The sequence below is a fragment of the Chlorocebus sabaeus genome, chromosome 25 (assembly GCF_047675955.1).
Source record: "Chlorocebus sabaeus isolate Y175 chromosome 25, mChlSab1.0.hap1, whole genome shotgun sequence".
NCBI lineage: Eukaryota > Metazoa > Chordata > Mammalia > Primates > Cercopithecidae > Chlorocebus > Chlorocebus sabaeus.
The window spans coordinates 84271560-84299376 of record NC_132928.1 but is presented as its reverse complement, the minus strand read 5'-3'; the positions used below and the strand labels follow the sequence as shown (position 1 = coordinate 84299376).

At 40.1% G+C, this 27817-nt stretch overlaps 1 protein-coding gene across 5 annotated transcripts in view; it reads left to right on the top strand.

The window, feature by feature from the left end:
* Positions 1-27817, top strand: part of SMYD3 (SET and MYND domain containing 3) — a 752225-nt gene that overhangs the window by 163139 nt on the left and 561269 nt on the right. For all 5 annotated transcript variants that reach the window (XM_073011911.1, XM_073011909.1, XM_073011913.1 and 2 more), the window contains exons 4-5: positions 3736-3793; positions 6138-6274. In XM_073011911.1, coding sequence (XP_072868012.1) covers positions 3736-3793; positions 6138-6274 — 195 coding nt within the window. The remainder of the gene's footprint in view (positions 1-3735; positions 3794-6137; positions 6275-27817) is intronic.

Here is a 27817-nt window from a genome sequence, read left to right as displayed (position 1 = left end):
AATTTTGTTTTTGTTGCAATTGCTTTTGAGGACTTAAGTCATAAATTCTTTCCCAGGACTCATGTGTAGAAAGGTATTTCCTAGATTTTCGTCTTGATTCCAGTTCCTTTGTTCTTTCCATCACATCCACAGTTTCTTTCTCTATTTCAGTTCCTTTTTTCTTTCCATCACATCTACAATTACTTCCTCTACTGAAGTCTTGACCCCTCAGTGTTATCCACGAAGTTTGGAATCAAGTTCTTCTGAACTCCGGTTCATGTTGATGTTTTGACTTCCCATGATTTACAAATATTCTTAATGGCATTTAGATTTGTGAATCATTTACAGAAGGTTTTAAAATTTACTTTGTCCAGATCCATGAGAGGAATCAATATTTGTGGCAGCTGTAGCCTAATGGAATATAGTTTTAAAATAAAACTTGAAAGTCAAAATGATTCCTTGATTCATGGGCTGCAGCATGACGGTCGTGTTAGCAGGCATGAAAACAACATTTGAGTTTTTAAATATCTCTATTAGAGCTATTGGGTGACCAGATACATTGTCAATGAGCAGTAACATTTTAAAGGGAATCTTTTTTACTGAGCAGTAAGTCTCAACCGTGGACTTAAAATATTCAGTAAACCATGCTGTAACAGATGTGCTGTCATCTACGCTTTGTCGTTCCATTGGTAGAGCACAGGCGAAGCAGATTTACCACAAATAGTAAGGGCCCTAGCATTTTAGGAATGGTAAATGAGCCCTGGCTTCAACCTAAAGTCCCTAGCTGCATTAGTCCCTAAAAAAAGTCCCCTTGCCGTTACTGGGTGTATACCCAAAGGATTATAAATCATGCTGCTATAAAAACACATGCACACGTATGTTTATTGCGGCACTATCCACAATAGCAAAAACTTGGAACCAACCCAAATGTCCATCAATGACAGACTGGATGAAGAAAATGTGGCACATATATACCATGGAATACTACACAACCATAAAAAGGATGAGTTCATGTCCTTTGTAGGGACATGGATGAAGCTCTTCTCACTCATAGGTGGGAATTGAACAATGAGAACACTTGGACACAGGAAGGGGAACATCACACACCAGGGCCTGTCGTGGGGTCGGGGGAAGGGGGACGAATAGCATTAGGAGATATACCTAATGTAAATGATGAGTTAATGGGTGCAGCACACCAGCATGGCCCATGTATACATATGTAGCAAACCTGTAAGTTGTGCACATGTACCCTAGAACTTAAAGTATAATAACAATAAAAAAAAAAAGTCCACTTGTTTTTTGAAGCCAGGTATCGAATTCTCTCTAGCTATGAAAGTCCTAAATGACATCCTCCAATATAAGACTGTTTCATCTACATTAAAAATCTGTTGTTTAGTGTAGCCAAATTCAGTTATTTTTGTCAGGTCTCCTGGATCATTTGCTGCAGCTTCTGTATAGCACTTGCTGCTTCACCTTGCACTTTTTTAGATTATGCATGTATGCATGTATGTATGTATGTATGTTTTGAGATGGAGTCTTGCTCTGTCACCCAGGCTGGGGTGCAGTGGCGTGATCTTGGCTCACTGCAACCTCTGCCTCTTAGGCTCAAGTGATTCTCCTGCCTCAGCCTCCTGAGTAGCTGGGACTAAAGGCGCCCACTACCACGTCTGGCTAATTTTTTTGTACTTTTAGTAGAGACAGGGTTTTACCCTGTTGGCCAGGCTGGTCTTGAGCTCCTGACCTCAGGTGATCTGCCCGCCTTGGCCTCCCAAGGTGCTGAGATTATGGGCGTGAGCCACCGCACCTGGCCACCTTGTGCTTTTATGTTATGGAGATGGCTTCTTTCCTTAAACCTTGTGAACCAACCTCTGCTAACTTCCAGCATTTCTTCTGCAGTTTTCTCCCCTCTCTGAGCCTTCCTAGAATTGAAGCAAGTTAGGGCTTTCCCTTGGATTAGGCTTTGGCTCACGGGAATATTGTGGCTGTTTTGATCTTCCATCCAGGCCACTCAGACTTTCTCTAGATCAGCAATACGACTGTCGTGCGTTCTTATCACTCATGTGTTCATGGGAGTAGCTCTTTTCATTTTCTTTCAGAACTCTCCCTTGTATTGACAACTTGGCTGCTTGGTGCAAGAGGCCTGACTTACCGTCTATTATCAGCTTTCAGTATTTCTTTCTCACTAAGCTTACTCATTTCTAGCTTTTGGTTTCAAATGAGAAATGTGCGACTCGTCCTTTCACTTACAGGTCATTGTAAAGTTATTAATTGGCCTAATTTCAATATTGTTGTGTCAGAGAATACAGAGGCCTGAGGAGAGGGAAGAGATAGGGGAATAGCCAGACAGTGGGAAGAGCCGGTCGGCAGAGCAGTGAGAACACATACAACGTTTACTGATTAAGTTTGTGGTCTTATATGGGGATGGTTTGTGGTACCCCAAAACAATTACAGTAGTAACATTAAAGATCTCTGATCACAGGTCACAGTAACAGATATAATAATAAGAAAAATTTGAAATACTGTGAGAATTCCAAAATGTCACACATAGACACAAAGTGTGCACATGTTGTTAGAAAAATGGCATTGATAGACTTGCTCAATGATGTAAACCTTCAGTGTAATGTCTGAAAAGCACGGTATGCCTGTGTTATTCCTATTTAAGTCTGAAATTAACCCCATGTTAATGTAGAAGGTAGATTATTCCAGGGAATGTCTTAAGACAAAAAAATTTGTTCTTTTCCTGTTAATAACGGAATCCATAGCAGTGAAGAAATGCACAGCCTCTCTGAAGGCCCTGCTGTCTTCTTGTGGGAATAAAGATGGAGGAGGTTCTGTATTTGCGATATGAGATGGCAGTAATCTCTGTTACATTGCCTTTATAACTTGGCTATTGTGAACTAATGCACAGGGCAAGTATGTCATTTTCTACTTGCCTCTTCAAGGAAGATATGCATAGATAATTAGTATTAACTGGAAGAGTATTTATCTTTTTTTTCCTAGAATTCATTGAAGTGATTTCTTCGGCCCTTTTTCATAAGTGGCAAAATAGTAAACTCTGCGAAATCCTGCTGTGGTGAAGCCTTTCAGATTTTTCCATCCGTCTTTAGCGTGAATATCTTTCTCAAATTATTGTAGGCTCCCAATTTGTTCTTCCCTTTTTTTCTTTTTTGAGACAGGGACTTGGTCTGTTACCCGGACTGGAGTATAGTAGCATGATCACAGCTCATTGCAAGCTTGAACTGCTGGGCTCAAGTGATTCTCCCTCCTCAGCCTGCTGAGTAGCTGGGACTACAGGTGCATGCCACCATGCCTGGCTAATTTCTGTATGTTTTGTAGGCATAGGGTTTTGCCATGTTGCCCAGGCTGGCCTTGGACTTCTGGGTTAAAGCAGTCTGCCTGCTTAGCCTCCCAAAGAATTATAGGTGTGAACTCCCATACCCCACCTTTTCCTATTGTTTACCGACTCTTGGCCAGTATACAATTTTATAGAGAGTTTTATGAATATAAAAATATGGGAACTTCTTGTACAACAGTTTTGCATTTGGAGATTAAACTGTTGAGTGAAGATAGAAGTTAGATTTTTATTTTGAAGTGGTTGATTAATTCGGTCTCATAAGAATGAAGAATAGAAAGAATATATAGAAAATGTTCTTTCTGATAGACTTCCATTTAAATATATAAAGGTACTCAAACATATTTGTTTATATATTGGAACAGTTGAAATTGTTATTGGCGTTTTTCCCCTTTCCTTCACAGATGGATGGAAAACCTTCAGAATCAGAGAAGCTTTACTCATTTTATGATCTGGAGTCAAGTAAGTGATTGTCTGTCAGCATCTTGAAAAAAATTTCTATGATTTGTTTGCTGAGTTGGTGGACGGATTTATTTTTAACTTTGTTTTTCTGTTTCTTTATAATGTGATGCAAACCTAATAAGATTTATTTTTATATACAACTGTCATGCTGGTTTATTCCACTTATCACGGAGTAGCTCTGTCCTGATAGGGGTTAGTAAAGTGCCATAAAGATGTTCAGGTTAGATGGGGTAGTGTAACCATAAGTCCAGTTGGCGAAATCTTTTTTTTTTTTTTTTTTTTTTTTTGAGACAGTCTTGCTCTGTCACCCAGGCTGGAGTGTGGTGGTGTGATCTCAGCTCACTGCAAGCTCTGCCTCCCGGGTTCACGCCATTCTCCTGCCTCAGCCTCCTGAGTAGCTGGGACTATAGGCGTCGCCACCACACCCGGCTAATTTTTTTGTATTTTTAGTAGAGATGGGGTTTCACCGTGTTAGCCAGGATGGTCTCGATCTCCTGACCTCGTGATCCGCCTGTCTCGGCCTCCCAAAGTGCTGGGATTATAGGCGTGAGCCACCACGCCCAGTCAACGAAATCATTTTTCTTGTTTTTTTTCCTTCCTTTTTCCCTTCTTCTCTCTCTTAATTTCCTGTTCTGGTTTCTTTTTGATGTCAGGAAGAGTGATTTAGTGAACAGGGGGGTTCCTCAGAGCTTTTAGGGTTACTGATCTTTTAGATATTAAGGAAGGTAAAAGGTACAGATGACGCAGTCTCCATGGCAGTGTTGAGCATCGTTCTTCTCCAAAACTACCATGTAGGTAGCCACCTTCTTGGGATGACTTAAAAAGTTTCCCATATCTGAGTGTTAAGCAAAGGTAGGCTTCATTTTGCTTTTATATTGGCACAGATCCTTTTCATTGAGGTTGTAAGTGATTTCAGCTCAAAACTAGCCAGGGCACATAGAGTAACTTTGCTGCACAGTTCAATACTTCTGGATGGAGACAAGAAGATGAACTAGTACAGACTTATATAAGGTTGTGGGATCCTAAGTTCCCATGATAATAAATTATTATTTAAGAAATCATTGGGTTAATTATTCTGTCAAATAAGTAAAGAATATGCATAGACATAAGCAACAGAGTTATGCTATCGTTCAACTTGATGTATCTTTTCAAGTTTTAAAAGACAGCAAAGTATTCACATTTTCTTGTTATATTTTACTGCTAGATAATTAACATCTGTTACCATGGGTTTTACTCTTCACATTAGCCCTTCTCAGTAATAGTGTCATACATGTGACCTTAAGTGAAATACTCTCAAACGTTAGTGATTGACCTGTTATATACTTTTAGCCTTAACACCCCATTTGTGGTATAATTGAAAATGATATTTAAAGGGAGTAGTATTGGCTTTAGAACTTTTTTTTTCTTCTTTTGTTTTAGAACCATCTCCTTCTGTTTGGGGTGATGCCACATCATATCTTGTTTTTTGTCTTTGTTTTTTTTTTTTTTTGACATGGAGTCTCTCTTTTTGTCCAGGCTGGAGTGCAGTGGTGTGATGTTGGCTCACTGCAACCTCCACCTCCTGGGTTCAAGTGATTCTCCTGCCTCAGCCTCCCGAGTAGCTGGGATTATAGGCACGTACCACCACGCCCAGCTAATTTTTGTATTTTTGGTAGACATGGGGTTTCACCACGTTGGCCGGACTGGTCTTGAACTCCTGATCTCAAGTGATCTGCCTGCCTCAGCCTCCCAAAGTGCTGGGGTTACAGGCATGAGCCACTGCGCCGGGCTCCTTTATCTTGTTTATTCAGCTCAGATAACTTGAAATTGAAATTGCTTTGCTTGATCCCTGTTCTATTCATGCTGTACTAACCACATGACAAATTTAACCTCTTTGAACTTTATCTGAACTTTTTAGTTCTCATTTTCTGTCTTTTTACCTTAGAGGTGATGCTATTTATTAGTTTAGTCATGACCTAGTTGTAAATTATTTCATGGAAAAGTCTGCTTAACTTTACTGACTTAATATGAACTTATAATTGTTTGTATGTGTGTACAGAATGATATAGAAAATCTGGTAACACACAACCTTACTGATTTTGGTTTTAATGCTTTTTCATATATATGCACACTTATGTTTTGATAGGTGTTTGATCTTATGTTGCAGACAAAATTTGGCAGAATTTAATTGATAACATATGCATCATTTTTAGTTGGCAAAAGATAAAACAATATGTATTTGCTCTTTGTCAGAATACAATGTAAGGTAGGAAATACCTGGCTTAACAGCCAGCATTGAACACTTGAAAATTATCCTTTAAAAGTTTACTTTGAGATTGTGCTATTTATTTTCTCTTTAAAAAAGATATTAACAAACTGACTGAAGATAAGAAAGAGGGCCTCAGGCAACTTGTAATGACATTTCAACATTTCATGAGAGAAGAAATACAGGATGCCTCTCAGCTGCCTCCTGCCTTTGACCTTTTTGAAGCCTTTGCAAAAGTAAGTGTTAAGTTTGCTCTCTTTTCTAATTCCATACATCAACCATTCGCTCCTTATTTTGTCGTTGGTTACAAAAATGTCGAGAATCTTGACAGGAAATTCAAGACCCTTAATGCCTTATATTACTCCCTTATTATAGTGAATAGAGAATGAGAAAATGTATTGTGTGCATTGAAAAGGGTATGAATTTTTCTGTTTTATTAATATTCTTGTTATTGCCTGGGTATGTTCATTGTCAGTTCTCAAAGTGTACCCTTGGAGGAAAGAGTATGCTTTATTTACTAAGAAGAGCATATCCCATTATTTTTTGTGAATGGACTTGTTTGCCATTGCATTGCATTCATTGAGCTTTACGGTGGTGGTTTAAGCATAGAGCCTGTCTTTGAAAAGAAAAATTTGTTGAAATCCATTTCTTTTCTTTTCTTTTTTGTTTTAAGACAGAGTCTTGCTCTGTCGCCCAGGCTTGAGTATAGTGGCACGATCTCGGCTCACTGCAATCTCCGCTTCCCAGAATCAAGCAAGTCTCATGCCTCAGCATTCTGAGTAGCCAGGATTACAGGCATGAGCCACCACACCCAGCTAATTTTTTTTTTCTGTTTGTAGAGATGAGGTTTCACCATGTTGCTTAGGCTGGTCTTGAACTCCTGACCTCAGGTGAGCCACCCACCTTGGTCTCCCAAAGTCCTGGGATTAGAAGGGTGAACTATCACGCCCAGCCTCCTGAAGTTTTTTTAAAAAAATGATTCCGAGGGTTTATCTTGGCCTACGGAGGAAGAGTGCGATGATTGATTCTTTTTTTTTTCTTTTCTTCACGAGCCCATAGGTATGAAATGATTGATTCTTGATGTTTACCCTGGGATAGGGATGACAGAAACACTCCCCTCACTGCTATGGATCTGCTGTCCTCCTTTCTCATATCGTGTGTTTGCATTTGTTTTAATGTTGATCACAATTTAATAACAAGTAAAACTTTACTTTTGACAATTTTGTCACTTATTTTGTAATTTGTAAGCACACATTTAAAGATAGATTTATGCCATTAATATTTTAAGGCATGTTTTAAAATTTACTGTTTTCTGAAAAATTAAATGTAATTGGTTTGATTGCTGGAGATTGATTCTAGGTTTTCTCAAACGTATTTTTATTCTGTATGGTACATTTTTATGATTTTCTGATTAATGTCATCTTAGCATTATATTCTGGTTTATCTATAATTTAAAATTGATTTCAAAATTTATTGGTTACTTACAGTGCATCTGAAAACTTCCTCATGTATTTCATATGCTTCTGAAAATTATAACCTATAGAAGTATCATGTACAGTGCACAAGGCTCTTTTCTTGTTAAACACTACAAACATGATCACCTACTGAAAGACAAAAATATACCTTGTGATGATTATTACCTCATTGCTAGTGTTAAGTTTGTGGCTATTCTGTGGTAATTATTTCTATTGTTGGAAAATGTTCTAGTGATAATTACTGATGTTATTAATATCCATGAAAAATATTTTAAAATACTTTCTATTGCTACATATAAAATGTGAATTACTATCCCAGTTCTTCTTTCTAAAGATTTTAGTCTCATGTATTTTATAATGAAATTCTCTCCATGTTGTATGGGGGGAAATTCTGTTGCTGTGATTAAGTGGACCAGTTTTTAATACTGTGCTTACCCTTCTCACATAGTATTTGTTGTTGCTAGAAAAGTAGAACATATGCAGTTTTGAGATTTTGGGGCATCATTGGCCTTAGATGTGTGATTTCTGCATTAAAATATGGGTTAGTAATCAGAGAAAAGCAACCAATAGCCTATGGCTTCTGTACTTCCTGGTGAAAGTTTTGTTAATGGTTTTAATTTGTATTTTTCTGCTTATAAATTTGTCCTTAGAAGAAATCACTCCCCTCCTTCCCGCCCCCCGACTCCTTCTCCCTCCTGCCCGCCCCCCACTCCTTCTCCCTCCTGCTGGCCCCCCCGACTCCTTCTCCCTCCTTCCCGCCCCCCACTCCTTCTCCCTCCTGCTGGCCCCCCCCCGACTCCTTCTCCCTCCTGCTCGCCCCCCCACTCCTTCTCCCTCCTTCCCGCCCCCCGACTCCTTCTCCCTCCTTCCCGCCCCCCCCCCAACTCCTTCTCCCTCCTTCCCGCCCCCCACTCCTTCTCCCTCCTGCTGGCCCCCCCGACTCCTTCTCCCTCCTGGTGGCCCCCCCGACTCCTTCTCCCTCCTGCTGGCCCCCCCACTCCTTCTCCCTCCTTCCCGCCCCCCGACTCCTTCTCCCTCCTTCCCGCCCCCCCCCCCCAACTCCTTCTCCCTCCTTCCCGCCCCCCACTCCTTCTCCCTCCTGCTGGCCCCCCCCGACTCCTTCTCCCTCCTGCTCGCCCCCCCCACTCCTTCTCCCTCCTTCCCGCCCCCCGACTCCTTCTCCCTCCTGCCCGCCCCCCGACTCCTTTTCCCTCCTTCCCGCCCCCCACTCCTTCTCCTTCCTTCCCGCCCCCCACTCCTTCTCCCTCCTGCCCGCCCCCCCGACTCCTTCTCCCTCCTGCTGGCCCCCCGACTCCTTCTCCCTCCTGCCCGCCCCCCGACTCCTTCTCCTTCCTTCCCGCCCCCCACTCCTTCTCCTTCCTTCCCGCCCCCCACTCCTTCTCCCTCCTGCTGGCCCCCCGACTCCTTCTCCCTCCTGCCTGCCCCCCGACTCCTTCTCCCTCCTTCCCGCCCCCCGACTCCTTCTCCCTCCTGCTCGCCCCCCGACTCCTTCTCCTTCCTTCCCGCCCCCCACTCCTTCTCCCTCCTGCTGGCCCCCCCACTCCTTCTCCCTCCTGCTCGCCCCCCCACTCCTTCTCCCTCCTGCCCGCCCCCCGACTCCTTCTCCCTCCTGCTCGCCCCCCCCGACTCCTTCTCCCTCCTTCCCGCACCCCGACTCCTTCTCCTTCCTTCTCGCCCCGCAACTCCTTCTCCCTCCTTCCCGCCCCCTGACTCCTTCTCCTTCCTTGTTCATGAAAGATCCTAAATTAACCTAAATGGATCCTGCAGCTTTCAGGGATGAGTCACTGAGATCAGAATGTTGAGGGTGTGTGATGGTACAAATCACATCAAGCACATGGGAACTGGGTCAAGATCCCTGGGCAGAGATTTTTATCCCAGTCTACTGCTCCTCTCCTCATTTTACTTTGATATAAAATTAATTAATCAAAGAGAAGAAATGGGCACCACAGAAAAACAAGATCAAACAGGGTTTTCTTTATTGAGGCCAGGTAAAGTCAGCCGTCTTCACAGCGTAAATTCAAAAGTCAGTTCATTAGGCTGTGGAAAGCGGGTCAACATGCAGCTATCCCTGACTGGCAGTTAGTACATACAGAGGAAGCTGCTGACTTCCGAATTTATGCTTTCAACAAGCCTGGCTTTACCTGGCCTCAATAAACAAGATCTTGTTTTATGGTTTTCTTTTGGTTCCTCTCATTTACATTCATTCAGGTTCTGTGCAGATAATAGACGTACTAAGCTTATGTTTTAGCCCATCTTTTTTTTTTTTGAGTCGGAGTTTTCACTCTTGTTGCCCAGGCTGGAGTGCAGTGGCACAACATCGGCTCACTGCAACCTCCACCTCCTGGGCTCAAGTGATTCTCCTGCCTCAGCCTCCCAAGGAGCTGGGATTACAGGCGCCTGCTACCACGCCGGCTAATTTTTGTATTTAAAAAAAAAATTTTTTTTTTGTATTTTTACAAAATACAGAATTTATCTCCTGACCTCAGATGATCTGCCTGACTCAGCCTCCCAATGTGCTGGGTTTACAGGCATGAGCCACTGCGCCCGGCCAGTTTTAGCCCTTCTGATTGTCATTGAAGGCATATGGAATTCTGAGAGCTTTTCTAAACTGGCTTATGTCTTAATTTTTTTGACTTTTAAATTACGGACGTTTTCAAACACACACACAAATAGAAGGACTAGTGGAATGAATCTTCATGTTTCTATCAGCTGGTTTCCCTAATTTTCAGACTCATTTTATATGTGTCATTTTAAATACTTAGAGTTCACACAGATGTTCTTTCTCTTTGTTTGGAGTTTTACACCTTCATTAGAATTAGTCTTTTCTTATCAAGTCTCTTGCCCCGCTGAGAGGTGTTTGTTAGTTGGATTTGAATTTGCTTAGCAAGCTCAGCAGACTTTTATTTGTTTATTTGCAGGTCTAGCGTGTACAAAGTCTTCTTGATACAGGGTTGTAGAAGTATGTGGCTAATTCTAAATCTCAAAATTGTCTATCAAGGCAGAAAACTTCATCAGGTCAAAAGTCTTACTTGAAGAACATGCATATCTTTATCAAACTTGCACTTTCCCCGAAAGGTAAGGAGTCGGGGAGGATGAGACCGTTCTTAATCCTGAAAGCGTATTTCATTGTCTGGTGAGCTGATGGCTTTTTCTAATGGAAACTCGTGATTAATGCCTGAAAAGTTGGCAGCTTGCATTTTGAACACTGGAGTTTCTGGCGGAAAAATGGTGTGTCTTTCCTGTGGGACCAGGTTCTCAATGCTGAACCTGCATCTGCTGCGTAAGCCTGAATTTTACTTGGAAAATTTGTTCTGTTACTTGAGACCTTTTGTAGTCATTTTCCCGGTCATTTCCCGGATACTCCTCCTTTTCACCCCACTTCTTAGCACCAGTGTTAGTCTGACTCTGACTCTTAGCACCAGCATTAATACACACGCACCCTAATAGCAATTGGGGTTTGATTGTGGAGTTTTCTGTATAAATATATCCTGTCCACTTATGAATTCGTTGCCTGGCTGTAAAAACTGAGTCACATGAGCCATAGGAAGGAGGAATTTTTCTAGGGGTGGGTATCAAGGGGAACTTCCTATCAGAAGTAGAAACTGACATACATTTCAAAAGCGAGGATGGTGTTGGGAAACAGTGACATGCTAGAGATGCTACTGGGGAGTGAGGGGTGTTGATTCCTTCAACCTCCTGAGGGAAATATATCAACCTCCTCTGGAGAAGGTTTTCAAAGGAAGTTGTTACCTGTGGAATACAGATTTCGGTTATATTTAGTAATTATAGTAGAGTTAGAATAAGAGCTTGATGTTTAAAATGTTTGTTTTGTACTAAATGTCATAGAAAATGAGGGTAGGGATACTCCCAGAGTTTCTCTAGAGGAGGGGATGCTGAGTGATAATCTGGTGGATGGAGAGGCTAGAGCAAATTACTTGCAGCTTTATTTGCATAGTGTTTTTTTTTTAAACTTAGATTGTATATTCCCTGGGGGGTGTGTGGTGGGGGGAGGGGGGTGTGGCTGGGGGTGTGTGGCTGGGGGTGTGGCCAGGGATTGTGTGGTTGGGGGTGTGGCTGGGGTATGTGGTTGGGGGTGTGGCTGGGGGGGTGTGTGGCTGGGGGGTGTTGGGGGGGTGTGGCTGGGGGGTGTGTGACTGAACGGTGGTGATAATTTCCACACACAGTAAATGAAGGTGTTCAAAGGGTAGGAATTGCACTGGGGCTATACAGATGAACACAGGAGATGTGATTATTTATATGCTCATAAAAAATAAAGACCAATTTCATTTCTGCTGACTCTTTTTCACATTGTTTAGAGATGAGAAGATGTATGTCTCCATGTCTATGAGCCGTTTCTCCTCTCTACTGCACACGTTTTTTTTTTTAATCCCCACTTCCATTTTCAAACAAAATTTCCTTTGAGTTTTTTTTTTTTCCCCCCCCTTTTGGGAATAGGGTCTCACCCTGTTGCTTGGGCTGGAGTGTAGTGGCGTGATCTCGGCTCACTGCACCTCTGCCTCCTGGCTGTCAAGTGATTCTTGTGCCTCAGCCTCCTGAGTAGTTGGGATCACAGGCGCGCACCACCATGCCTGGCTAATTTTTGTATTTTTAGCAGAGATGGGGATTTTGCCATGTTGGCCAGGCTGATCTCAAACTCCTGACCTCAAGTGATCTGCCCACCTCGGCCTCTGAAAGTGCTGGGATTACTGGCGTGAGCCACCCCACCCAGCACCTGTTAGGTTTTGAAATGGATTTATTGTTCAGGCGCAGTGGCTCATTCCTATAATCCTAGCACTTTGGTATGCTGAGGCGGGAGGATCATTTGAGCCCAGGAGTTCGAGACCAGCCTGGGCAACATAGCGAGATGCCATCAAATTGGCTGAGCGCATGGTGGTACACACCCGTAGTTCCTGCTACTTGGGAGGCTGAGGTGGGAGGATTGCTTGAGCTTAGGAAGTCGAGGCTGCGGTGAGCTGTGATCTCACCACTGCACTCCAGCCTGGACTACGAAGTGAGACCCTGTCTCAAAAAGATTTATCATGGCCTGACAAATGCTGTGATTCAGTGTACTGATTGGGTCCTAAACATTTGCTATGAATATAGAAAATGTATATGCTCTTAAGCATAAATAATATGCTTTAAAAGTCAGAAAATTACAATTAGACAGCTGCTTGGTGTGCTGAGATGGGAGGATTGCTTGAGCCCAGGAGTTTGAGACTGCAGAGAACCATGATTGCTCTACTGCACTCCAGCCTGGGTGACAGAGTGAGACCCCAACTCAAAACAAACAAAAATTACAGTTAGAGAGAGGCCAAATTTAAATGGGAGGCTGAATAATATGATGGTTAGGTCGTTTTCCTCAGTCAAGTAAATGAAATTCTCTCCATCTCAATTTTCTTTTCTGTAAATGGAAATACTAATATCTACTTCATAGATCTCAATGAGGATCAACTATAAGGTACTTAGTAGTGTCTGACACATATTATTCATTTCTACTACTGTTGCTCCCACCTCCCGGCTTTATGTTTATTGGATTATAGAACTTCAGTGTTTTATGTCTCCCTGTGCTGTCATCTAGCCAAGAGTGCAGTCTGCAACTGATTGTAAACCAGAGTCTCAGATGGTTGTACACAGTTGTGCCCAGTGCTGGTGTCTCTTGAGATACTGAGAATTACCTGTTTTGTTGAGAAGAAATTTTGCAAACAGGCAGTGATGTCTTTTCCCGAGTAACTGGCTTGGTTTCAGTCATAGCTATTGTGGACAGAAATCGTTTACTGTTGCCAACGTTCATAGCAACTCCATAATATCGAAGTAGTTTCTTGGGATTTCATGTAGGAAAGGTAAATGTAGGCTTCCTTTGATGACCAAAATCTTTCTCACACATGCGTCTTAAAAGGATGGAGTTAAGGGTGCTTTAGTTGTCATGTTTTAATTAATTGAAATGACATGGAATGTATTTTATTTCTCTATCCCTTAAAATGTCCATTGATAATTATTGGCAATGGTTATTGATAGTCTCAATTTCAGTAGAATTTGTTTTGAGATTATTTTTTATGCACATAAAAGACTTTAGGGATTACTGTACCGGGTTCTAAAAAATATATAATTTTTTTTTCTGGGTTTATAACTTTCTTTTCTAAAAATGTATTTGACAGGCTGATTAGAAATGTGGTACATAGAAAATAGACTAGTTGCATAGAATGTTTCAAAAACAGACATTAGATTGGCAGCAACAAGAATAAAAGTGACCTTCCTGACCACAAAACATATGTCATTGTTAGTGTTTCTGGAGCTCTGCAAAGTACTGTTGAACTTTATAATGTTGTGCAACGGCCACAGAATTTTTTTATTAGAAATTCCACATCTGTTTGAGAAGAGGTTCCCTCCGTCTTTCTTTTCAAACAAATTAATAATTCTCCTGGTAGCATGTTATTTTTGTTCTTTAGGGCACGTATGTGACCTCCAGAGCTTGCTTTTCCAAAATCTAATTTTTAATTATATTAGCTGTAGCTGGTTTTGCAATATGCACTGGTTGCATAGATTGGAAAGTGAGTATTTTAGAGGGTATTTTTGGTACTATGGTATTTAAATTTTACAGTTTCATTCTGAGTAAATTCTTTTTCACTGGAGAATCTTTTTTTTAATTGGGGAAGCAGTGGAGAAGGTGTTAAAACAAGAATCTTACTAATTCATAATATGATAAGAAATCGTGATTTAATATTTTGTGGTATGTTAGAAATAAGGCAAGAGAAAATCATGATGTTATATTCCAGATTACATGCTTGCGTTTGGCCGGTATGTGCCTTTACATTTAGAGTGATCATAAATAATGGATGTGATATTCTGCTGTAACCTCCCTCATAATTTTAGTGAAGTATATAAATCAGCATGGAGGAAAAATTACTAAATAACTTTTTCATGTATCTTTTTCATCCTCTGGTGAACAGTGTACCTCAATAAAAAGCGAGAACAAAGTTGATCATATTATATTCAGTTTTTAATCTTAAATTTTCAGTCCTGTTAACCATCCCATTCTGGATACACTGGTGCTCTATTACTTCACTGTTGCTGGTGGGCTAATTTGTGGGAAGCGTATCACCTCTGTTGTTTTGAAAGGTCAGGAGTGTGTGTATGTTTGTCACTGGAGGGTTTCAAGTTCACGTAGGACCCGATTTTAGAGCCTTTTTTGTGGATGAGCTCTGTTGGGTTTCACTACTGTAGCCTGCTATAAAGTAGTAAAGAAAGCAATCTTTTGAATTAATAAAGTGATGGATTATCTAATTACAAAGTTGATGTGAAATGGCGGTATGATGACTTTGACTGCATTACTAAATGATCCCAGTGACTGATCAGATGTGCCTGGGTTCCATTAAGGAAAAATATGCCATTAAATATTTAACACTAAAAGCGAGCAGAGACACCAGAATTGCTAACCTCCAATCACCGGGGTGCTCGTGTCTATACGTGTGGCAGTAACTGCTACCTGCCTCGTCTCTCCGCTTTGCTCACAACAGCTGCTAGAATACTTAGCTGTTGGGATTATACTTCTCTTCTGGTGTTAAGTAAAGCAGGCAAACAGCTAAGATGCTTAACTGCAGGCAGATCCTGGCATTCTAATTATGAAATGGTGTCATGCATCTATGATTTATATATTTTGTCTTTATTACAACAGATTGATCTCAAAGTTGATTAAGGAGACAATTATTCTCAGAAATATTTCTTTACCTTCAAAGAAAGTGATGTTTGTAGGACACTCGGGCTTTCAAACAAAGCAACTCATTGTTTGGATTTTTAATGATGATATTTATTTATCGTATTCTTCATTTATAGCCATTTGGTTAAATATTTCTTTTCACTTATATGTTAATAACCTATGATGAGTTGGTGTTTATTTATCATAGTTAAAAACCAGATGCCAGCTAAACTTCTGCCGTTGGGAAGGATAATTAGTAAGTTCTTAATCAGCATTTTTATTTATACCTGTGTTGATGGAGGTTAATTGCCTATGTAAGGCTGATGCTTTGCTTGAAAGTATTGATGGATAAATGTGTTTGTCAAGCCTTGTTGCTTTATGTATTTGAGTGTATAACTTGCCATTAATGCAGACAGAGGTGATATTTTTAAGTGTCTGTATGACATTATGAAATGGCAAAGGTTACCATCATTGCTTTGGCTTTTCCTTTAGTGGCAACAATCTCTACTAGAGTACTGTGTCTCTCTACTAGAATACGATTACGTGGAGCCAGGAGTTACATCTTATTTATTTTGAATTCCTCTTAACCTTCATCGTATGCAGTAGGTCTCTGATTTTTGATTGATTGAAGGAATGTGAGAAAACAGTATCCCTTTTCCATTTTGTGGAGCACACTTTGATAAATGTTTTTATGTTTTATTTATTTCATTTCATTAAAAAATTATTTTTAAAGACAGGATCTTGCTCTGTCACCCAGGCTAGAGTGCAGTCGTGTGATCATAGCTCACTGTAGCCTTGAACTCCTAGGCTTAAGTGATTCTCCTGCCCAGCTGGGACTACAAGTACATGCCACCATGCCTTGCTAATATTTTGTTTTACTTTTGTAGAGACAGGGTCTTGCTGTGTTGCCCAGGCTGGTCTTGAAGTCCTGGGCTCAAGTGATCCTACCTTGGCCTCCTAGAGGGCTAGGATGACAGACTAAAGCCACTACAGCTGGCCCAGATATATATTTTTTAAAATTAATACATTATATAAATATATGAGACTTGACAAAAAGAAACACTAATATCATGATAGAATTCAAGAAATCTAGTAAGTTACTTGATAGCTCTGACTCATAGCGACTGCCATTATACTAAGTTCTTCAAGTTCTTCAAGGAATGATGAATAGCTATATGAATTATTCCAGGTTTTAAGAAAATTTTTCTTTAAAAACTCACATGATGAATATTTAGGCTTTCCAGACAGGAGACAAAAGTGAGTTACAACGGCCTCATGACAATTCGTAGTGTGTAAAGAGAATGCTACTTATGGTTTCTGTGGTAGCTGCTTCTTTAAAAAAATTATTTTAAATTGGCAAATAAAAATTATATATTTATCATGTACACTGTGATGTTTTGAAATACATATATATTGTGGAGTGGCTAAACGGAGCAAATTAACAGATGCATTACCTCACGTGCTTATCGTGGTAACAGCTCTGCCACTGTAGCCTGAAAGGCCCCATGTACAATACGTAAATGAATGGGTGTGCTGTATACCAAAGAAACATTGACACTGAACTTTGATTTTCATGTAATTTTCACGTATTCAAAAATATTCTATTTCCCTCCAACCAATTAAAAATTTAAGAAAACATCCTTAGCTTGCAGACTAAGCAGGTGGTGGGCCCGTTTTGGCCTCTGGGCCTTTATTTGCTAACCCCTGAATTACCATTTGTAAGCCAGAAGATTTTTCCGCACACACTCCGAAATAGGATGTGCTGGGAGAAAATTCTCTAGTTAACAAAGGTTCGGAAATACTTTGTTATTTTCTAAAAAGCCATTGGTTCTGTCAGTTTACATTGCCAGTCACATTTCTGAGCACAGTACGTATACAATAATTGTTTTTTGAGTTAATTTTTGTTTTATTCTAAGCCAATTTAATTCAATAACTTTAAAAATGTTTCAACTCAATGGTACAGTAAGGACACTCCAGTTGTTTTGTGGGGACTTTATTGTCTTAATACTTTAAACTGTCATTCTTGGCTGTTTCTTTTTTTTTTTTTTCAATTTTAAATTTTTTAAAAGACCAGGTCTTGGACAGATGCGGTCGCTCACGCCTGTAATCCCAGCACTTTGGGAGGCCAAGGTGGGTGGATCATCTGAGGTCAGGAGTTCAAGACCAGCCTGACTAACATGGTGAAACCCTGTCTCTACTAAAAATACAAAAAACAAATTAGCCTGGTGTGGTGGTGGCGCCTGTAATCCCAGCTACTTGGGAGGCTGAGGCAGAAGAATCTCTTGAACCTGGGATGGGGAGGTTGCAGCGAGCTGAGATGGCACCACTGCAATCCAGCCTGGGCAACAAGAGTGAATCTCCAGCTCAAAAAAAAAAAAAAAAAAAAAAAGGAAGACAGGGTCTTGCTATGTTGCCCAGGCTGACCTTAAACTCCTGTGCTCAAGCAATCTTCCTGCCTCAGTCTCCTGAGTAGCCTAGACTGCAGGCATGTGCTATCATGCCCAACTTGTTTTTGGTTTTTAATTAAAGGTGTTATATTTTGTTCTTTTGTTTTGAAATGAAACATAAAGATAAAATTTGCTAATAGAAATATTTTGGTTATGTAACTCAGGTTCAAAGTTTTTGTTTGATTTTTCTTAGATTATGGATTATTGCCCTCAAACTTTAAATTGTGATTTGGTCGTTTCTATTACAAATAAGAAGGACCTTTCATGGGAGGAAAAAACAAACATGTTAGAGATATGATACTAATAGTGATGAAAAAGTGTGATAAACTACTCTATTAAATTTTGTAATAGGCAGAAACAGTGATTTTTTTAGGGGCCGAAATCAGACATTGCCATTTGGTGTGGAAAATAAGGTGACTTGGTATATTATAAGGGTAAGCAGGTGACTTTGGGGATGGCTTCGCCAGACCAGATTTTTTCAAAGCATCTTAATCAAAGGTGAAAAGAGTCTTCCTTCTATCTTCAAAAGTTGACTTTCATTACAGTTTCTGTGTTTAGTACCTAATGTTACATGTTTAAAGAGACATATTCAAATAAATGTTTGTATACACAGCATGATGAAGAAAGGACAGAAATAGTGTTTAATTACCCAGAAGAGCTTTCTAATCAGAGTGCTCCGACAAGGTATCAAGGTGCCCCGGTGGTACAGTTGGAAGCTCCTTCTTCCCGGAGGTGTGTCACTGAGGACTGAATTACGTATCAGGATGGGTTGTCTCTAGAAGGTAGGCCTAGATGATATGGAAAGCGCTCTTTGAATTTGTGAGTTTGTGATACTTCTGGTGCATCCTGGAAGGCTGTAGTTTACCTTCCCTCACCCTCTCTGTTGAGGTCCTGCTTATTCTTAAGGTTTCCACTCCGATCTTTGGTGAAATCTGTTTGGCTCGGATTGAGCTTTCCCTTTTGTAGAATTGGTCGTCACTGTTATTTTCTATGCCAACCATTTGGCAACTGTGAATATCCTCTACTTTTTAAGTTGTCTGTCTTTTTTTCCTAGGTTCCCACTTAGATTATACATTTCATGAAAATAGGTCACATGTCCCCATTTTCTTCCTTAAGCTAAATAAAATCATACAACCTTAGGGCTGAAGAGATCACAGAATCTCTCTGACTCCATAGCCTTCCCACGTTTTCTCCTCTCCCTTTCTCCAGAATACATCAGTTGTGACTTCGAGAAGTTATGGTAAGTAGTCACCCAGTCACAGGACAGAATACATCAGTTGTGACTTAGAGAAGGGTAAGTAGTCACCCAGCCACAGGAAGAAAGCTGGAGCTGAGGCCTTCTGCCTTCAGTCTCATGCCGTTTCTGTCAGTTGATGCGCAAGTGCTCAAGAACTTAGCTGCTAAATTGAAGTGAAAATGTGATGCAGCAAACAAGTTAAATTACAGACAACCTTTCAGCAATTTCTGTTTCTTATATGGAAGCCTATCTGTGTAAAGGCAGAAAATTAAAAATAAGTTACAGAATAGTGTTATTCGACATTTGAAACTAGATTAGCTTGTCTAATGATGAGTTTCAACTCAGAGATTCTGTATGTCCATGTTTAAATGATGGTGGCTTCCCAAACCAGCTGTCTGCCTTCCCTTCAGGTAACTCAGTTATAAACAGAACTGCTGTATTACATATTTGAGTATGTGGGTTTGTCTTGTATTTCCCATTTTTTGGCCCATACTTGCCAGGAAGCAAATGAGTATTAGACACTGGTACACGTCTTACATCAACAGATCAAGGGATGATTGACGGATTGATCACAGGTTTCCTAGTGCTGCACTCCTTTGTTTTAATTTTTTATTCTACCAAGTACTTTAATGTATATATTCATGTTATCTCCTGTAACAGCCCTCTGAGTTACGGGTATTGTGCCTTTCCAGATGAGAAGGTGTGTAAGGTCACACTATTTTTAAGTAAAAGAGACAGAGCTTTAACATGTTTAACATGGCTCTCTTTATTTCAGATTTCTTATTTTCTGCATTCCGCCATGCTGCATTCTGTGTTGTATTAATTCTCTGTTAGAGCCCTCATTATGGACTATTACAAGCCTTAGCAAAACCCAGAGTGACAGAAATAATATTTGATAATATTCTCTTATACTAAAGTATTGTTCTAGGCAAAGCTGTAAATTATTTAATCAGGATTTCTGCTATTTTTATACAGGTAGTACATCATGTCTTACATACCACTGTCCTTCATATAATAAAATCTAAATAAATGCTGGTAGTTTGAGTGGGAGGAGGGTGGATTATTCATATCAAATGAGTCTGTGCTGATGTTGCCACAACTGGATGTGAAAATAAAGATAATTGACATGGAGTTTGCATGGGGTTAAGGTACCTTTTGAAATCTGCATTCTACAATCTTGTAGTACTGCATATTAAAACATTAATTATTCAGGAGCCCTCCAGCTTGAGTCTGTATCGTTTTCAAGCCATTATTGGGTGTGTTTTTCCCTATGATTCTATAGATACATGTATTTATAGATTTAAACATTTTCTATGCAATAAACTATATATGCAGTATATAAGAAAATACTCTTCGGCCTTATTAATGCCTCTTTTTCTTTTAGGGATATTTATTTGACTTAACATTTACACTTGATATTAATGACAGAGGCAAATAATTTAAAAATGTTATTTTGGAATAAATACTTGTCAAGTAAAAGAAAAGCATTGGAGCTGCATATGTGACCAGACTTGGCAGTCATGGGTGCTATTTCAACTTTGAATTGACATTTGGTTTACGTTTTGATGCTTATAGGAAAAATTTATCAAGACACTGTTTATGCAGAGCTGTTTAATTAGGATCACCTGAATTAGGATCAGAATTAAAAATGTCCTTCATAGAATTTTGTTTCCTCCCCCGATGGGTGGCAGCGTTTTCTTCAGCCAATACAGCATCTGCAGAGGCGGGTGTGACTTGCTGGTTCGTGTCCTAGGGTCTGTTTTCCTTCCTTCACATCCATTCAGTGGCTGTCGGTCTTTCAGATTAGAGCAGAAGTTGGTAAGGTAAATTGTTTGGGGGCCTCAGAAGTCTTTTGTAATAAGAGGTGACTATACTTTGGGTTTTCTTGTTTCCCATTTGGCCAAGATTTTATAGAACAGTGCCCACTTTGCTCAGGTGCAGTGGCTCACGCATGTAATCCCAGCCCTTTGGGAGGCTGAGGTGGGCGGATCGCTTGAGCTCAGGAGTTGGAGACCAGCCTGGGCAACATGACAAAACCCATGTCTACAAAAAATACAAAAACTGTGTGGGCTCATGCCTGTAGTTCCAGCTACTTGGGAGGCTGAGGTGGGAGGATCGCTTGAGCCTGGGAGGTGGAGGTTGCAGTGAGCCGAGATCGTGCCATTGCGCTGCAGCCTGGGTAATAATAGCGAGATTCAGTCTCAGAAAAACAAAAAACAAACCAAAACCCACAATACCCACTTAAATCTCAAGGTATGCAGATTTGAGGTGTGATATTGCTTAACCTTTGGAAATCTTTTAACCTGCTCATCATTCTCCTTCTGCCTGTCTCACCAATTTGTTTTAAAAGTTATTTGCTGGTTTGTCTCTTGTTACCTGTTGAATGACGATATTCTGCTGCCTTGGCTTTACTTGCCTGCCTGTGTTTCTGAGCTCATTCCATATTTTCTGTATATTAATAAAAATCTTCATCTACGTGACCTGTTTTAACTTTAGATTCATCGTGTACAATGCCTAACTCTGCCTTTGCTTCAGCACAGCATACTGCTTCTCCACCTTTTCCGTCTTCTCTCAACATTGCAATCTCCTGAGCCAGCCATGCCAGGAGCCTCTGATTCTTCCCTGCCCTCCTTCTGTACGCTCTGCTTATGCTGCTTTTAAATATCTCCTGACTCTATTATTTTATTTTTATATTGTTTTGTCACTGTCCCAGTTATTAATAAGATCCTTCTGATCTCACCTAAATGGCCTCTAAGTCATGTCCTTGCCTGTCACTCTTTCCCTGAATCTCAATTCATTTTTATATTCTGCCATTAGAGATAATTAAAAAAAAACCCCAGATTTGATCATTTAATCTCTTGTGAAAAGATGTCTGTTGATTCTTTGAGGACCCTGCAACCTTCATCTCCTGCCGCATTCCTGGAGCTGGCTGACTGCTTGTATAGACTGTAAGCAGCTTGAGGGTCTTCACCGTTTCCCTAGCACCTGGCGTAGTGACCAGTAGATTGCAGAGATTCAGTCAGTGTTTGCTTTCCCCCCATGGCTTGCGTTATGCTTTTAGTCCTCCCGTTGTTACATTGCCTTTATGCCCCCATTCCTTCACGTTGCATTGTCACTGACATTGTGCTTTAGCTCCTTCCCTTTGCTGCACTGTCAGTGTGTTTCTTCAAGCCACCAGAGCTTGACAATATCTGCGGCATTGTTGCTATGACATTAGCAAATAAATGTCCGCAGGGTATTTCTCTAGATATAGATGTCGGTAGGGTGTTTCTCTAGATAGGGAATTATGTTTGAAAGGCTGGGTATTTTTGAATCAATTCGTAAAGCTGCTTACATACATGAAGGAGAGGCCATGAAAGCTAATGACGATTCAGTAAGGCCTACTTATGGCTGGAATGTGTGTGTGCATGTGTGTGTGTGTGTGTGTGTGTGTGTGCAAAGAAGGGTGGAAATCATTGTGTTCCTTTGGTTCCTAAGGCTAATGAGCTTCTTTCTACCTGTAAGTTATTCTGATTTGGTAGAAATGTAGCTTTGAAGAATAATCATTAGCGGTAGCTGAGTGGGCTTCTGCTTTGTCAACACTGCTGAGTTTGATAATTAGATGATTACAAGGATGTGATCACATTTTGGAAATCCTTTCCTTTAGATACGTATATGAGTTTGCTAATCATTATGGCAGGCTTCTAGCTTTTCTTTAGAGCAATGACGATGCTACAAAGATTTTTTTTGTGCTGAAAATATTTTCCTCATATCGGTAAGGTTGGGATGATATTTGTCACTTTCTGCCACCTCAGAGTCAGCAAGGAGAATCTTGCAAAGTATTTAGCATTTTGTGGAAACAAGACATTATGTTCTGTGTAGTTAACAGTTATGTTTTAGTTTATTGGAGTGGAAGGGTATTTTCTCCATGACAAGGAATGTTTAACTTCCATCATCTTGGTATTTAAAAGTTCTTTTGAAAACAGCTTGTGTTTTCAATTACAAAATAATATAGAGCTCTCAGTGAGTGTGATCATTCTGTAGGTCACATATTTACTCACAGTCTTCAGTATCTGTTGAGTAGACTCTTTAAAGCCTCACAGTTAGACCAGGTGCGGTGGCTCACGCCTGTAATCCCAGCACTTTGGGAGGCCGAGGCAGGCAGATCACGAGGTCAGGAGTTCGAGACTAACCTGGCCAACATGGTGAAACCCTGTCTCTACTAAAAATACAAAAGTCAGCCAGGCGTGGTGGCACACGCCTGTAATCCCAGCTACTCAGGAGACCGAGGCAGGAGAATTGCTTGAACCTTGGAGGCGGAGGTTGCAGTGATCCGAGATCACACCACTGCACTCCAGCCTGGGTGACAGAGGGAGACTCCCTCTCAGAAACAAAAAATAAAACAAAACAAAACAAACAGAACCTTACTCTTTGTCCTTTCTCCTAAAACTCAGGATTCCTTTTCTTCTTCCAAGCTTTGCTCGTACAGTTTCTTCAGTTCTGCCTGGCAAATTTCATTTAAACATGATGCCTTTTCTAGGAAACCTTTCACAGCTCTCTTAGACATGCCCCATGATGACGGGAATGGGAAAGCAGAAGTGTCAAATATAAGTGGGTAAGAGAAAGGGCAGGAATTTCCATTATTTTGCTCCTCCAGTTAGGTGCTAGTACCTTAAGCCGGCCGTTTCATCACTAATGGGAATAGCTAAAAGCTCCAGTCCATCAGGGTTGAATGGCTGCTGAAAATGAATGTCAGTGTCTCACGTCCAGACATTTTGGAGCTCTTTTCTTCCAGTCCATTCATGTCATTCTCTCTTTTCGGGTGGACTTGCCTCTGATTGCTCTTGTCCTCTATGAAGAATCAAAGGATTAATGGTTTCTGAAAAAAGCAGATCTTGTGCATCGGAGCTGCCAAGTTACTAATTACTTCTAATTATCTTTATAGCACAGTGATAAACATAGAATTAAGTGTGGTATTGTACAGCAGATTTTTTTTCCTGAAAACATTGCTTATAATGTTTATAAATAATATACCAGGTTATATGAACTGGGAAAATTCAGAGTTTAATAGGGTTCTATGATGAATGTTTTTGTGGAAGAAGATTTATTTTGGCAAGCTCATTGCTCTGTCTTAAAAACCTAGATTTCCTCACGTAGTGTCTGGTATTCCATAAAGTAAGGCACATTCGTAGTCAGTTCAGTCTTTTTCTTTTTTCTTTTGCAGAGACAAATCACTTCTTTAATGGCTTTCACCAGCTTCTTAGGGCCTTTTTGCACTTACACTTCTAGAATGGGGTGGGGTCTGCCTTTCTAAATTATAATCCACAGAAAGAGTGCTATGGAATTGGCTGTTAAAGACTCTTGGCCATGAAGGCAATGTCTCAGCAAGTGGCTTCCTCTTTTCCAAAACCTTGTTAGTGTCCTTGGGAGCATTTCATTGATAAGTACCTATCCCACAGTCCAGCTTGCTTTTTTCTGAATGTCATTTCAAAGCCCACTAACTTCAGTAGATTTTTTTGATTGACCACAGTAGTCACAGAGTATGAGAAACAAAATAGAATCCTGAAACTTTCTACCTGGTAAACAGAGGAAGTAAGGATAGTATTTTCAGGGTCATTCATTTTCAGGCAGCTATTCACTTCTGATGTGTTTGACGTATTGGAGTTTTTGCTTATTCTATTCCCATTTGTGGCAAACTCTCCAGTTCACTATACCTTCATTTGGCTGGAGGAGTATAATAATCCAAGTGTCTGCTTTTATTTTCTTGTCTGCATGTATTTTATATTTCTGTTTTCCCATCCGTGGCATAATGTGATAATGCATTTTGATAAATGCATTGTTTTGCTAGAATTTTAGCCTATTCTGTGAAATGAAAAGCCCATGAGAAGACTTTATGCTTGCTAGTATTAAACTTTTTTTAACAATTAAAAAATACATATTGGTTTTGGAGGCACCTTTGATGTTCTTCTAATTATATTAATACAGAATGGATGCTTCTTAAAAATTTTTAGTGTAAATAAGCTTTTAAAATCTTATCTTAGGCACATAAGTAATTATATATTTTTTAGATGGATAATAAAATCTTATTATTTTAGGCACGTAAGTAATTTTACATTTTTTAGATGGATACTAGTTTAGATGCTAACTTAGATGTTGTTTTTAAAAATACTGACATTACAGTCCTTTCCATCTTTGTTTTTAAGTGACAGCAGAATCCCGAGTGTAAGAAAATGTGATTAATTCTCCCATATTGAAGTCATTTAATCATTCTTTGCCTAACAGCTGCTTTCTATTCAGTACACTGAACATAAAATTCTGGAGTGCCTTTGTGCTATCATAAATTTTAAATGTGAACCATTCTTCCTCTTAAGTATCATATGGTATTGCTGTTTTGAATTTGTCAGTTTGGTAGGGGGTTTTCTAGAGATTGCTGTTGCAGTCGGCTAGGAGGGCCTTCTTCTGGGACGAAACTCCCTCTCGTTCTTTATATCACTGTGATACTTAGTATTATATTATTATAATATTTAGTATTATTTGTTCTCAGTAAAGAAGTGGAGGAAAATTGGTTTGACTTGTCATTCCTTTTATTTCTGTGGCATATTGAAAAAGTGGACAAATAAGGCCAAAACAAAGCAGTGGGATTCTTCCTTGGCTCTTTTAGGTCACAAAGAACCAGCTTAATAAATTTCAGTTCAACAAGTTTGTTTTGATTCTATTCACAGCACCACTTGGAAAAATAAGGATAATGAAGACTTCATTTTCACCCTGTCTGGTAGGAGAAATGAAAGAAATATATAAATAGTTACATTGAAGGTTCTTTGAAAGCAAAACTGTGTTGCCTTCGTTTTGTAAATCTTGCTTGCCGTGTTCTGTACGCTGGAGGTGCTCACAGTATTCACCAGCAGACTGCAATAATGGTGGTAGGTAGACCTAAGGTGGTGGTTCGGGGTGGGCAGAGCATTTGATTTTGGCCTTTAATGGCAGATATTCTAGGTGGAAGAGTCAGTGCTGACTTCCTAGAATTTAACAGCCACCATTGCAAATAGGCTAACGCGGGTACCTAGAGCTGAGGATGAGATCACTGCGACTCTGGATGCCAAGAGCTTCTTGCTGCTGGTTCATGCTTGATGGATGCATCTATTTTGGGTTAGAAGCAGTTGATTTCAGGTTTCCCCCGCAGTTTTCGCCTGGGGCTGTTCTAGTGAGGCTCACTTCCCCCTGTGAGCCCTCCTCATGCCGCTTTCTCTCCCTGATACGAGTCCCCGAATGTATGAGAGCAGTCTTCTTCACGTGGGAAACGCGGCTGTAGGCCTTTGTTCATTTTGCTTTTTGTTTTCTGTGTTTCAAAATAAACCGAGAGGGATTTTTAGAAAGACATGAAGAGAAGGAGCCGCCTGAGGTGACTCAGGAGTTGGGGTCTCTGGTGGTTTGAGATCCATGAAAGAAGAGAGTTTCAGAAAGGAGGTGGCCAGTATATAAAAGGACAAATTCAGCACTAAATTTAGCAGTTAGAAATTCAGTGGAGCTATTTTTCATGTGGACTAAAAGTGTGAAAACTATTTTATACTCCAGAATAGAAGTTGAGTGATTAGGCTTTTGCTGTTTTTACCAAAATGATAAGTTGTTTCTCAGAATGTGTTGCTCTGAATGAAAAGCTGAGTAGTTATTATTATTTTTTTCATTCTTAAGAAAAACTCATCTCCCCTATGTTTGAATCTCAAAGATCCTTCCATCTGAATTGGTGTCAGGTCATCAGTCTGAGGATCCGCCAGTATGTTTTGAAATATTGTATCTCACAAGGAACCACAAAGTCACTTAAATCCTAAATGACTTGGCAAAATCCTTGTCATTAGGATTGGCTTTGCCAAGTCATTTAGGATTAGCAAACTTGTGACTGTTTTGTTCTGTAATGAAAATGTCTAGCGTGAAGAAGAACAGTGGTCAAAATGATCTCATCTGAGTGAGTTTGCTTCAGTTAATCCTTTGTAGTGCAGAGTTTTACAATATTACACCTTAAAAGTGGTGTATAGATTTAATAAGTATGGTAATACTTATACCATAATAAATTGGAGATATAGGTTTATTTTTATGAATGTTGTGTGATCTCTTAAGTATTACACTAAAGCACTAAAGTGACTGTCTATTGGAAAGCCATATCTGTTAGTGGTTCCACCATGCTGTTAAAGTATTTTAATTTTAGAGTATAAAATGTAGTTTTATTCATGAGCACTCAAATAGGAAAAATGTATCTGTCCCAGTTTCTAATTTTTTTTAATTTCAAGGGAAAAAAATGGCACAAAGTTTGAAGATATACCCTGCTGAATTTTTTTTGAGACGGAGTCTTGCTCTGTCACCCATGCTGGAGTGCGGTGGCGCAATCTTGGCCCCACGCAACCTCCGCCTCCTGGGTTCCAATGATTCTCTTGCCTCAGCCTCCCAAGTAGCTGGGACTACAGGCAGGCGCCACCACGCCCAGCTAATTTTTGTATTTTCAGTAGAGACAAGAGTTTTCCATGTTGTCCTGGCTGGTCTTGAACTCCTGACCTCGAGTGATCCACCTCCCAAAGTGCTGGAATCCTATTGAATATTTTTAATTTAGCTTAAATTTGTATCAGCCTTCAGTTTTAATTTGTAATGAAGACAGGAGCAGAAATATATTTTGTGGTGCCACCAAGAGACTTCAGCACATCAGCTGTAAGTTGTGTGAGTACCTGGCTCACCTACCAACAGTAGCTCTTCCTAAGCTTCCAGGTGAGAACTTCAGTAATTTCGCATTGTCATGGTTAAACGCTGCCATGAGACATCAAGAGCAAATTAAACAGGAGAGTTGGGCTGTTAAATATACTCACTTATGAAGATAAGATAACGACTGAAAATTGTAGGACAAGCTAACTTTGTATACTTTTTAAAGAAAAGAACCTTAAAAT